General features: G+C 53.4%; 1 protein-coding gene across 3 annotated transcripts in view; it reads left to right on the forward strand.

Moving 5' to 3' along the window:
- The first annotated feature begins 233 nt into the window (after positions 1-233).
- PI16 (peptidase inhibitor 16) overlaps positions 234-13490 on the forward strand; it is a 27110-nt gene continuing 13853 nt past the window's right edge. Inside the window, exons 1-7 of one of the 3 annotated variants that reach the window (XR_005789697.1) lie at positions 234-522; positions 4888-5109; positions 6900-7009; positions 7280-7368; positions 8253-8930; positions 9142-9281; positions 9733-9973. Coding sequence is in view for 1 of the 3 variants with exons in the window: in XM_040473364.1 (XP_040329298.1) it covers positions 367-522; positions 4888-5109; positions 6900-7009; positions 7280-7368; positions 8253-8930; positions 9142-9263 (1377 nt within the window). In the remaining 2 variants the exon portion in view is untranslated. Of the gene's footprint in view, positions 523-4887; positions 5110-6899; positions 7010-7279; positions 7369-8252; positions 8931-9141; positions 9974-13490 lie in introns of those variants that run through there. The other 2 variants (XR_005789696.1, XM_040473364.1) reach the window with 2 other exon arrangements.

Here is a 13490-nt window from a genome sequence, read left to right on the forward strand (position 1 = left end):
TTTTCTTCCTCTTGCTTGTCCTGGGGCACCCAGTGGGTGTGACTTGGGTTGCTCGATTTTGCCCCCCCAGGGGGACCTTTCCACAACTCAGGAGGGACTGTGGACCGCACAGAGCTCTTGGCCTGAGCCCCTGTTACGGGAGAAAGGAGGCTGTTGCCAAGGACTCTGAGGGGAGATAAATGCCGGGAGTGGACTCAACTCTGGTCAGGACCCAAGCACCCAGCCCTCCCAGAGACGCTGTGTGAGCCGGGCCGGCCCTGCAGACAGCCCCTCCCGCCGCCCCAGCCAGGGTGGTGCTTGCGTGGGGAGGACTTTAAATCCGGCCGCCAGACCCCTGGCCGGGAGAGGCGGAGAGGACCGGCCACCATGCACAGCTCCGGCAGTCTGCTGCTGCTGCTGCTGCTGGCGGCCACCACGGGCCCCGCCCGCGCCCTCAGTGATGATGAGAAACGCGTGATGGTGGAGCTGCACAACCTCTACCGGGCCCAGGCGTCCCCACCCGCCGCTGACATGCTGCAAATGGTGAGTGCGCCTGGGTGGGGGGGGGGGCGCTCGCCTGCCCAGACCGAAGGGGCGCTGAGCCAGGACCCCCCCAATCCCTCCCACCCCCGGGTTGAAGCTCCCTCAGAGACTCACCTCTCTGGTCAGTGACAGAATTCCTGATATTATGTAATTCACAGGTCCCCAGAGGCAGCCCCATTATACAGATCAGGAAACTGAGGCTCGGCGGGGCTTGCGGGTCCCACAGCCGGTAGAGCCAGACCTGGGAGCCCCAGCTTCCCACTCCAGTGACTCCTTCCCAGCACTTCCTAAAATGCAGGTGCCCCTGATTGAGGGGACACAGGAAGTTCCTAATACAATGAGAGGAGGAACAAGGGCAGCAGGAAGGGCCCCAGCACCTAGGAAGGAGGGATGGTCTATGGAGGTGGGTGAGAACAGGAGCCAGAAGCGGTCCGGATCACACAGTTCAAATCCTGTCTCGGTCACGCAACAAGACCCGTGATTTGGGGGAGTCCCTTAAACTGGTAGGGACCCTCAGTTTTTCATCTGTAAAATGGGATCCTAATTAGAGCTACATATACATCAACATGGAGTGAATCTCACAGATATAACACTGGGGGGGGGATGAAATCTAAAATATATATATACGTACAGTAGGACATACAGAAGGTTTGTTTTTTTTTTAATTTTTTTTAACGTTTATTCATTTTTGAGACAGAAAGAGACACACACACACACACACACACACACACACACACACGGCATGAACGGGGGAGGGGCAGAGAGAGAGGGAGACACAGAATCGGAAGCAAGCTCCAGGCTCTGAGCCATCAGCCCAGAGCCCGACGCGGGGCTCGAACTCGCGGACCGCGAGATCGTGACCTGAGCTGAAGTCGGACGCTCAACCGACTGAGCCACCCAGGCGCCCCCAGAAGTTTTTAAACATGTAAAAAATACTGTTGTATATTGGTGGGGACACATGCAAATATTGTCAGCATACAGGGACATTCCTATAGATGATAGAAGCCAGATTTTGGGTGGCAGTAACCTCTGTCGAGAGGGAGAGTTATTTGATGGTAGGGTCAGGAGGCAGGGTGTTTATGCTCAAGATGAAAAAAAATAAAATCAGAAATTCACCCCCTTCCTGCCCTCCCTGAGGGCTGAACTGGCCGTCCTCTGGGCCAACCTGGAGGATTCCTGGGCAGTGTCCAGGGACGCCACAGTTAGTGCCCCAGAGCAAGGTCACACCTGGGGAAGAGAGCAGTGAGCCTGAGGGTCCGAGACTGGAGTTCTACTTGCTCCGTTCAATCTGGCGAAGTGATTCTGGACCGGTCCCCCTACCTTCAAAGGCTTCCATTTCCTGATCTATCACTTGGGACTGGCAATTCCTACCCTGAGGGTCAGATGGGATGATGTATGACAGAGGTCAAGGAAGGCCTCTAGAAATGCACACAGCAGGACCGTTCAACCCCTGTCGGCCCGGCAACCAGGAACTGTAGACGATAGATGAGGAGCACGGGAGGCTGGCACCTGCTCTGCCAGTAGCTCCCTGATTGAGGCCTGGAACTCATTGTTGAGCCTCAGTTTCTCCATCTGTAGATCCCTGATGCCCTACAGTCTCATTGGCTACCCAAGCCAGGAGCTGCTTTGCGGGCAGAGGTGGACCTTGGGGTGGGGCCACATTCTGGAAAGCAGTTTGGATATTCAGGGGATACGGTGCTGTCTGGTGCGAAGTGATGGGAGGAGGGGATGGCCTGGGACACTGGGATAAATTTGGGACAAGGCTCAGGCTCGACCTCAGCACGCGGTATATACAGACACTCTGGAGACAGACGGCCTGGTTCAAGCCTTGATTCTGCCATGTATTAGCTGTGCGACCTTGGCCAAGTGCCTTAACCTCTCTGTGTCTCAGCTTCCTCATCTGTAAATTGAAGATGATGACTACATAGCAAGTCCCTTGTAAGACGGTTGCCAGGATCAAATGAGTGAATATTTATAAAGCACTTAGAACAGCGTGTGGCGCACAGTAAGGGCTCATAAGTGTTGGATTAACCAAAGAGGGAATGAATCCAGGATGATGCAGGTGGCAGTTATCATGGACGCCTTTCTCTCCCTGAGCATCCACATCTAATCATCACCGCTTTTACCTCCCAGAGGGTTCAATTTTCCTTGAACCCTACTTCCCCATCCTCATTCCTTCCTACAACCCTGATCCAGTGTTTCATTACTTCTCCCAAGGACTCCTAAAACGGTCTCGGCCTGCTCCCCCAGCCTCCGGCCTCTGCTTCCAGAATGAACAATCCAACACATGGGCCTGACCTTGCTCAAAACCCTTCAATGGCTCCCACTGGCTCCTGACCGCCTCGGGATAGACCTCCAGCTCCTGAGAAGGCTCTCTCTGTGTGTCTGACCCCTGCTTACACCTCCAGCCTCCTCGCCTCAGTTTTTCCCTCAGTAACCTCAACAGCTTCTCCTTCCCCAGACAAAACGTTGTATCTCACCTCTATGCCTTTGCTCATGCTGTGCCCCGGTTCAGATGTCTTTCCCCGTCCACCTGACCAATGCCTCAGTTTTAGCACTTAGCTTAGTGCCTCCTCTAAATGGCCCTCTTTGGTGCCTCTATAGTATCCATTGCATATGTGTCATTTAGCACACGGTGGCCCAATCACCAGTTTATGACAATGTGAACTTGGGCTTCTAGGTCCTTGCTCTCACCTCCAGGCTGGTACAGTGCCCAAGACTGTGTGTTGAATGAGTGGATGAATGAACAGACTTGCTTCCAGATGGTGACCACGTGGCCAATGTGGGTGGGTGCCGTGACTCTCAAATACCCACGGGGGTTTCTGGAAGACTGAGAAGACCTGAGACCCACAGGAACGACTCTATTGGCAGAACTCCACGCAGCCAGCCAGAACAGGAATCACAGCCGGGCTCAGTAGGGAGACCGCTTTTAAGCAGGGTCTGTCTCGGTCATCAACAGTTGACACATGCGTATCGAGCACCTGCTATGAGCCAGCACTGTGCCAGACACTGGGGTGACATACCCTGAAGGAGGTCGCAGTTTAGTCTGGAGCCCCGCACATCATCCCAGACACCCAGATCCAGGTTCCCCATACCTTGCCCTTTCCCTCTCCCTACCCGCCCTTACTTACTCCCAGAGCCTGAAGACGCTCCGGGACCAGTGATTTGGGACAAAAACACCCAGGGAGGGAAAGGGATTCACCCATAGTCACAAAGTGGGGGGGGTCCCAGTCCAGTGTGACCGCCCCTCCCCCCCCTTCGCAGGCAGCTGCTCCTGAGAACCTCGTGTGGGTGAGGAGCCCCATCCCCCCCTCCTCTCAGGGTCGCCCAAGCTCTTGACACTTTACAGGCCGTCTGGCTCCCACAGCTGGCTGGGCCCCCAGAGGGTGGAACAGGAGTTGCCGCCAGGCCATCCATTTCTAGGAGAGGCCAAGGACAAAGTTTAATGGGATCCAGGCCTTCCTCCTCAATCCTTTGTTAATCCGTCTTCCCACCCACACTGGGCCTGTCCTCCTGGCTGGGGACCCAGAGAACTCAGAGGTCCCTTAACCTAAAATGCCCCCTCCCGCTGCCTCACCTGAAGTCCCTCCTGTAGGACGGGACGTTGGGATCTGACAGCTCCTTGAGACACCAAGGCTCTGAAACTAGGCCTCTTCGTAAGGGTCACACAGGGACACTTAATTTTCTTGGGGAAAGGGGTTGTCAGTTGACAAGAGTTGAGAGCACCTGGGAATAGCACTTGGGAGGGAAGCCTGGAGCTGGTAAAGCCATGGAGGCTGGGCGACCCCAAGGGGAGAGTGGGACCTGAGAGGGGAGTATCATATTTACGGTGGGAGGGTGAGGGGTTGGGAGGGGCTGGATCAACAGTGCAGCCCTTGAACATCTCACTGGACGTTCTGTGGTCTTCAGAGCAGGCAGACAGTCCTGGGAGGTAGGCAGGGCACAGCCGCCACCTTTCACACAGGAGGATATTAATATTAATAACAACAGTGTCACAAACATCATCTCATTTATTCCTCCCAAAGCACCACGAGACTTCAGAAAGGTCAGGCACTCTGTCTAAAATCACACAGCTGGTAAATGGTCCCAAGCTTAGCTCACTCCATGGCCTGGGGTGGCACCCTCCCATCCCCCACCCCCACCCCCACAGAAGCCCGCCAGGAGCACAGACCTGTTCCTGATCTTGGCCAAGAGTCACCCCAGAGGAGGGGAGGGTCTCCGGCCCCCAGAGGCCCCCAGGACACCTTCAACCTTCTTCTCTGATCCCCAGAATTGTGGGTATCCTCACCTCTCTCTCCCGCAACCCTCTCCCACCTCCACCGAGCCCAAGGCGTTCCTCACCTCCCTCTCCGACCTGCCCCGCAGAGGTGGGACGAGGAGCTGGCCGCCTTCGCCAAGGCCTACGCGCAGAAGTGCGTGTGGGGCCACAACAAGGAGCGCGGGCGGCGCGGGGAGAACCTGTTTGCCATCACGGACGAGGGCTTGGACGTGCCGCTGGCCATGGAGGAGTGGCACCACGAGCGCGAGCACTACAACCTCAGCGCAGCCACCTGCGACCAGGGCCAGATGTGCGGCCACTACACGCAGGTGCGAAGCCGCGGGGCGGGTGGGCGGGGACGGGCCACAAGAGCACTGGGCGGGGCTACATGACTAGTGGGCGGGGCCGCACGAGCAGCGGGCGGGGCGGGGCGGGGCGGGGCAGAGGCCACCTGTCCCTTCACCGCCTGGGAGTCCGCTTCTTAAACTGCCTAAACCATTTTCAGTTGACTACAAAACCCACTAGTCGTTTGCAAATCTATGTGGCCGCTCCCGTCCTCCTCGGACTGAGAGGACCTAAGTTAGGTGTCGCAGAGCCAGTTTCGTGGAGGGTAATTATTCTAGGCAATCCTGATCGACGTCTAAGCGGTCCTGTCCGACCTAAGTTAGGCAGGGCTGTTTGTGCCCGCGGTCTTCTGTCTCATTGTCCCTCTTCTGTCATTTCTCATAGCGTCTGAGTTGCTATGGGACCGATAAAGCAAATAGACTATTGTGTTCTTCTGCTTTTAAAAACTATGTGTAAATGAGAGCAAATCGTCACTGAGCGAAGGTTCCAGGGAGACTCCGAGAGCATTTCCTGCTCCTCACAGTCACATTTTGCTTAGGTCAGGGTTCTCACTGCACTTTGAAAGTTGGAGTTTGCAGATAAGAGGTGTTGGGTGGGGGTACTGTAGGGGTGTGTGTATGGGTGTGTAGAGGAATTAACATTAGTGTTCTTGAGTTCTTATTTTCTCCACCCAATGCTCATTGTTCAAACAATACCATGACAATTTTTTTTTTTTAAATAAACATCTTCACACCCATATCCACGAATTCCACTTTCCAGGGCTTTTGAGTGGTATTTTTAGTGCTACTCTTTAGGGAAGGGAATCCTAGTATCATCCACCCAGATGGAGAGGTTGTAAGTGCCCAGCAACCCTCCCTGGTTCCCTTCCCTCTGTGCCCTGCAATTTCTCACACTTCCCTTACCCCCAGCATGAGCGCGCACGCGTGCAGGATCTTCCTGCAAGGATTACCATCAGTGCCCAGCGGGAGTGGGGCTGCTCCACCTCCAGCCCCATGTTCTCCAGGGCTGACTGCACATGAACTCTGGGGTCATTTCTGCCTGGGAGATGCTCCATACTGGTACCTTCAGCTGACTTAAGTAGAAAAACCCCAATCGTGGGGTTGTGTGTAGGATAATAGCCAGAGCTAGATCTCAGAGCAAAAACTGATGTCCATTTGAGCGACTCCCAAGCAGAGTGGTCCTAGAAAACAAGGGGAGGCTGCTGGTCTCAGCCCATGGCAGTGCCCGAAAGTTTTGAATTTAAAAATTTTATACTTAAGACAGAATCCCTTCTAGCAGGTAGGGGGCCCAGACTTAGAAACAGCAGAGCAGATCCCTGCTTACTTGTGATTTGGGGGAAGCTCTGCTTCCAAAATGGCTTCTTCTGTTTCTTGGATTTTGCTTGTTACTGATATCCAAGATTCTCCCATTTGAGATTCATTCCTTTGGATGTACCCTGCTTAAAATGCACAGGAAATTGCAAAAAAAAAAAAATGCACAAGAAGAATTTATGAGGGTATATACAAAGGGTTTTCAGAGAGACCTGTCCAAACGATGTGTGTGGTTGGCAGGGGGAACTAGATTGTTCAGGACAAATTCCACACCACGGCCACCCCCCACCCCCCGCCCCCAGCAAAATCCCTGTTTAGAGTTTTGTCCTGAAGCTGCATGTCCTCAGACTTGGATCTCACAGGTTGTAGGGATCCTCTTCTCCCCACCCATAGAAGACTGGTGTAGAGACACTAGCTAGGGACAATCCCACCCAGACTAAACTGTTGAGTTTGCCCTCCTTCAGGTGGTCTGGGCCAAGACAGAGAGGATTGGCTGTGGCTCCCACTTCTGTGAGAAGCTCCAGGGTGTTGAGGAGACCAATATCCATTTGCTGGTTTGCAACTATGAGCCTCCGTGAGTGCCCAGGGAGTCCTGGGGGTAGGGGATGAGCAGGGCCAAGGGGAGGGTTGAGTTGGCAGTCTAAGAAAGTGGGAGGGGGCCAATCTGGGGCCCTTGGGGGAGCTGTGAGGGCACCGATGGGAGTCTGCTCTCATTGACCCAGCAAGTTAGTTGGGAGCAAGTAAGACCCAGGGGTACTACCGGCCTAGGTGTGTGTATGAGGGATAAGGACAGGGGTTTGTAGGGACCGCCCCCCGCGCCCAGCACAGTCCTCGCCTCCCGCAGGGGGAACGTGAAGGGAAAGAGGCCCTACCAGGAAGGAACTCCGTGCTCCCTGTGTCCTTCCGGCTACCGCTGCGAGAACTCCCTCTGTGGTGAGTTGGGGGTGGAGTGGGGAGGAGAAAGAAGGGGAGGGAAGGGATGCCTACAGGACGGTCCTAGAGCCTCCCGGGACTTCCAAGAGGTGCACGGGCAGGGGGAGGGGCCTGGCAGGATGCGACCTCCGGGGGCCCTTGGCGGGCCCACCCTATGCGGGTTCCCAAGCCCAATTCCCCTTCCTTGCTCAGCCACTTTGGCCCCCTGTCATTCAAAGTGACCGGTTTTCAACCCCCCAAGTGGAGGGTAGAGGAGAGTCCGGCGGCTCCCGAGCACCGGGCGAGGTGGGCGTGACCGGAGGGAAATGTTCCCCCATGTGGGCGGAGCCTGGCGGTGGGCGTGGACTTGGAGGGACCCGGCCTGCGTCGGGCACAGGCACCTAGCTGGAGAGTCCCCTGAAAAAGTGATTGTGTGAGCGCGGAGAGAGGATTTGGACGAGGAGGATGGAGAAGCCACTGTTACAACGTTATAATAAAACAACAAGGTTATAAAAAAGTATCATTTAGGGGCCTGGGTGGCTCCGTCGGTTAAGCGTCCGACTTCGGCTCAGGTCATGATCTCTCAGTTTGTGAGATCGAGCCCCGTGTAGGGTTCTGAGCTGACAGCTCAGAACCTGGAGCCTGCTTCGGATTCTGTGTCTCCCTCTCTCTCTGCCCCTCCCCCGCTCATGCTCTCTCTGTCTCTGAAAAATGAATAAACCTTAAAAAATTTTAAAAATATTTTTTAAATAAGTATCATTTATTATGAATGAAGGACATAGTCGCTGGAGAGGATGTGTTTGTGTGTCATCGTCAGACATTTGGTCGCCTCATCTTGATTGCGGGGGGGCTCCGGACACGGGGTCCTGCCACAGCGCTAATGCCAAAGCCTTGTTTCTTATCAGAACTCATCAGAGACCCGGAGGAGGCTCAGGATTTGCCTTACCTGGTAACTGAGGCCCCATCTTCCCTGGCAACGGAAGCTTCAAGTTCTAGGAAAAGCGGTATCCCTTCTTCCGTGGCAACGGAAAATCCGTCCTCCTTGGTAACAGAGGTCTCTGGCCCCCTGGCAACCAAGGCTCTTCCGGCTGTAGAAACCAAGGCCCCGTCTCCCTTAGCAACGGAAGATTCCCCCTCCATGGCAACAGAGGCTCCACCTTCCTTAACAACTGAGGTCCCTTCCTTTTTGGCAACTCACAGCCCCTTTGCCTTGGATGAGGGGCCAGCAACCTTCTCCAAATCGACCAATGATCCCATCTCCCAATTGGCAGACAAAGAGGCCAGCAGGACAAGAATGCCCCCCAAGACCCCAGAGAGTTCTCTGCACCCCAAGATGTTCTTGACAGGGACACGGGAGCCACGACCCCACTCCCAGAAAGCAGGCAAGGCCGAGGCCGAGTTGTCTCCTTCCAGTGAGGTCTTGGCCTCAGTTTCTCCAGTCCAGGACAAGACAGGTGGGCTGCCGGCCACATTGGACCACGTGGGGCACACCTCCTCCAAGTCCCTGTCTAACTCCCCCAATACCTCTGCCACCTCTAATGCCGTGGGTGGGCGAACCCTGGCCCTGCAGTCGTCTTTGCCAGGTAAGACCTGTAGTGTTCGTCCCACTTCCCCGTCTTCCTCTAGAATGTCGGCGCCCTGCCCCCAGCATAGGTGTTATGGCCATAGCGGGGCATGCACCCTCTGAGTCAGAGCTTCCTCCCTGGCTGCTGGGCCCCTGCTTGCATGCCTGGCAGGGAGGGTGGGAGGTCGGGCAGAGCTGTCTCCAGGCTGAGGCCCTCTCCCTCCCCACAGGCGCAGAGGGCCCTGAAAAGCCTAGCATCAAGTCAGGGCTGAAGTCGGGCCCTGGTCACATCTGGGGCCCCCTTCTGGGGCTGCTGCTCCTGCCTCTGCTGGTGCTGGCTGGAATCTTCTGAAGGGGTCATCACTCAAAGGCAAGGCCTGGTGGGGGGACCCTGGCCTCGTGCCCGCTCCAGATGGTCTTTCTCCAAGCAAGAGGCCACAGTTTCCTGGGAAGGTCCTGCTCTGTGGCCCAGTAGCTGCCCCCCCTCCCCGGCCCCCCAGCCTTGACCCCAGCTTCTGGCCAGACGCCAAGCCAGTAACCTTGTGCTCTCGGGAGGCCTAAGGCCAACTCCTGGCTCTGCCCCAGGAGTGCCTCTGCCTCTGTGGGGGTCTCCCCTTAGCTAGCTGCAGACCGCGCTGGGCAGTGTTCCTGCGGCCACTTGTGCCCATTCTCCCGTTGTCCTGCGGTCACGTTTCTGCTCTTCCAGGGACAGAAGATATCGGTGCTTCCCAGAGACCCCTTGACCCCTCCTAGTCCCCTGGCTGCTTCTTTAAGCCATCTGAGTCTGAGACTGTTTCCAGGAAGACCTTCTGCCTTCCCAGGGTGAAGAGATCAGCTGTCCTCCTGCCATCTCCCCCACCCTGTCCCCCGCCCCCAAACAAGATGCTTCTCGGCTGAAGGCCTTCTGGGAGGGAAAGGCTGCAGGGCACGCCTCATCCACAAGATGCCTTTGGGGTGCGAGGCCTGGTTGGCTATGAGTTCAGGTTGCCACCTATGACTGCACCCCCTGCCTGGACCCCTCCTGCCCCTCCCACCTCAATCCTGGGTCTGGGTGGGGGGTTTGTGAGGGGCAGATGAAGGACAGGCCCCACCTGAATGGGGTTCTATGGGGGGGGGGGGCAGGCAGGGACCAGGGAAGGGAAGCAGCCCCTGACTCCTGAATAAAAGCCTGTGTAAGAATACCGAGTGTCTGTGCTTGTGAGGGGTGGGGGGCAAAAGGGGGGCTCTCTGAGACGCCCTGAGGAGGTTCCCCCCCCAGCCACTGGCAACGGTTCCTTCTCCCACACCTCCTGTCCCCACACACGCCATCCAGTCCTTCGGGGCGTCTTTCTTTTCCTTCCTAGAAACCGTCCCCCTCCACAACTCACATCTTCAGGCAGCCCGCGGGAAGGAGAAAGGGCCAAGGGGCTGGATCCCCCAGCTCCAGGAGTCACCAGTGGAGGCTAGTTGGGCTTTAGACCCGGAAGCAAGGAGTGGCATACAACCTCTTTGCAGGGTGCTGTCGCCCAGGCCCGTCGGGCACACAAGATCGGAAGGCTTTGCCAGCCCTCGGTGCCTGGAGGAATCCCGAGAAAGGGTTCTGGAGTCTCAGCCACATTCCCCCAGGGGACAACGGCAGGACCAGGACCGTGCAGAGCGCTGTCCTCCGGCAGGAAAGCACAAATGTGGGGGGGTGGGGGGGGGTGCGGCTAGCAGCAGGTGACAGGGCAGCTTGGGATCAAGCAGGGGCTGGTGGGGAGGGAGAGAGCGCCTGTCTGGAGTGTGAGCAGTTAAAACAGGAAGCATACAGGTCAGGCTGCGTGGTGACCGTAAACTATATTACATAGTCGTATTTATGTGCGTGTGTACATGTATATATGATACAATATATTAAGATATCTCAAAGATATAAATTAAGACATAACTCATATAGGGGCGCCTGGGTGACTCCGTCAGTTGAGCGTCTTGACTCTTGATTTTGGCTCAGGTCATGATCCCGGGGTCGGGGGATCAAGTCCCACGTCAGGCTCCGTGCTGAGTGTGGAGCCTGCTTGGGATTCTCTCTCCCCCCGTCCCTCTCCGTCGCGTGTGTTCTAAAGTAACTATATATAACTCATATAAAATTCACCCATTTAAAGTGACCACTCAGTGGTTTTTACTCACAGGGTGGTGCAACCATCAGAACATTTTAGAACGTTCTCATCACCCCAAAAAGAAGTCCCACACCCCAGGCCCTAAGCCACCACTAATCCACTGTCTATGGATTGGTCTGTTCTGACATTTTGTGTAACTGGAATCACACACAGGTGGCCTTTTTTTGGTCTGGCTTCTTTCACGTAACACATTTTCAAGATTTATCCATGTGATGGCATGAAGCAGTTACTTCATTCCTGTTTATCACCAAGTGATATCCCCTAGTATAGAACACCTTTCATTTATCCATTTGTCAATTGGTGGACATTTGAGTTGTTTCCAGTTTGGGGCTATTTTGATGTTGCTATCAACAGGCGTGTAGAAGTTTTTGTGTGGATTTATGTTCTCATTTCTCTCGGGTATCTGAGCAGTATCGTATGGTAGGTAACTGCGGGTCACGTGATCACTCTTAACTTTTTTTAGGAACTGCCGGATAGCTTTCCCAAGCGGCCACGCCATTTCACATTTGCACCAGCAACAAGTGTTTCCATTTCTCCACGTCTTTGCCAACACTTGTTATCTTTTTAAAATTATAGTAGGGGCGCCTGGGTGGCGCAGTCGGTTAAGCGTCCGACTTCAGCCAGGTCACGATCTCGCGGTCCGTGAGTTCGAGCCCCGCGTCAGGCTCTGGGCTGATGGCTCAGAGCCTGGAGCCTGTTTCCGATTCTGTCTCTCTCTCTCTCTCTCTCTGCTCCTCCCCCATTCATGCTCTGTCTCTCTCTGTCCCAAAAATAAATAAACGTTGAAAAAAAAATTAAAAAAATAAAATTATAGCAATCCTAGTGAGTGTGAAGCAGTATCTTATTGTGGTTTTGATTTTCATTTCCCTGATGGCTAATAATGCCAAGCATCTTTCCAGGTGCTTATTGGCCATTTATCTCTGGAGAGAGGTCTATTCAAGTCTTTATTATTGAGTTGTAGAAATTTTTTTTTTATTTTTTTTCAACGTTTATTTATTTTTTTGAGACAGAGACAGAGCATGAACGGGGGAGGGTCAGAAAGAGAGGGAGACACAGAATCCGAAACAGGCTCCAGGCTCCGAGCTGTCGGCACAGAGCCGGACGCGGGGCTCGAACTCACAGACCAGGAGATCATGACCTGAGCCGAAGTCGGACGCTCAACCGACTGAGCCACCCAGGCGCCCCTATAGTTTCAATTCTTATATTTAAGCCTTTGATCCATTTTGAGTTAATTTTTCTATGTGGTGTGAGGTGGGAGTCCAACTTCGTTCTCATGCATGTGAATATTCAGTTGTCCAAGCACTTTTCGTGGAAGACGATTCTTCTTCCGTTTAATTGTCTTGTTGCCTTTGTCCAAAACCAACTGACCTTAAATGTAAATGTTTATTTCTGGACCCTCGATTCTATTCCATTGATCTATAGGTCTATCTTATGCCAGTACCACACTATCTTGGTTACCAATGCTTTGTAGTAAGTTTTGAAACTGCAAAATGAGCCCTCCAGTTTTGTTCTTTTTCAAGATTGCTTAGGCTATTCTGGATCCCTTGAATTTCCACATGAATTTTAGTTTCGGCTTGTCAAATTTCTGCAAAGAAGTCGTCTGAGATTTTGATAGGGATTGTGTAATCTGCCATCTAAAGTTTTCCAATCCATGAACATGGGCTGTCTTTCCACTTAAGGTCTTTACTTCTTTACTTTTGTTCAACAGTGTTCTGTAATTTTCAAAGTATAAATTGTATGGTTTTTTGGTAAAACTTATTCATAAGCATTTTATTATTTTTGATGCTATTATAAATGAAATTGTTTATTAATTTCATTCTCACTTTCTTCAACTGTGTGTGTAAAGGAGTATGAGTGATTTTTGTGTATCAATTTTATAACCTGTACCCTTGCTGAATTATGTTATTTCTATGTGTTTAAACACTTAAGTGTTTATATGTATTTTTGGTGGATTCTTTAGGATTTTCTATGTACGAGATCATGTTGTCTACAGACATAGTTTTACTTCTTTCTTTCTAACCCAAATAACTTTATTTTTTAAAGTTTATTTTGAGAGAGAGAGGGAGGAAAGAGCACTTGAGCTTGAGAGGGGCAGAGAGAGGGAGAGCAAGAATCCCAAGCAGGCTCCGTGCTGTCAGCACAGAGCCCGACACAGGGCTCATGATTTGTGAGATCATGGCCTGAGCTGAAATCAAGAGTTGGACACTGAACCACCCAGGTGCCCCCCAGATAACTTTAAAAAAAATTTTTTTTTTCAACGTTTATTTATTTTTGGAACAGAGAGAGACAGCATGAATGGGGAAGGGGCAGACAGAGAGGGAGACACAGAATCGGAAACAGGCTCCAGGCTCTGAGCCATCAGCCCAGAGCCTGACGCGGGGCTTGAACTCACGGACCGCGAGATCGTGACCTGGCTGAAGTCGGACGCTTAACCGACTACGCCACCC

Source organism: Herpailurus yagouaroundi, unplaced genomic scaffold (assembly GCF_014898765.1).
Source record: "Herpailurus yagouaroundi ecotype Mexico unplaced genomic scaffold, PumYag 139, whole genome shotgun sequence".
NCBI lineage: Eukaryota > Metazoa > Chordata > Mammalia > Carnivora > Felidae > Herpailurus > Herpailurus yagouaroundi.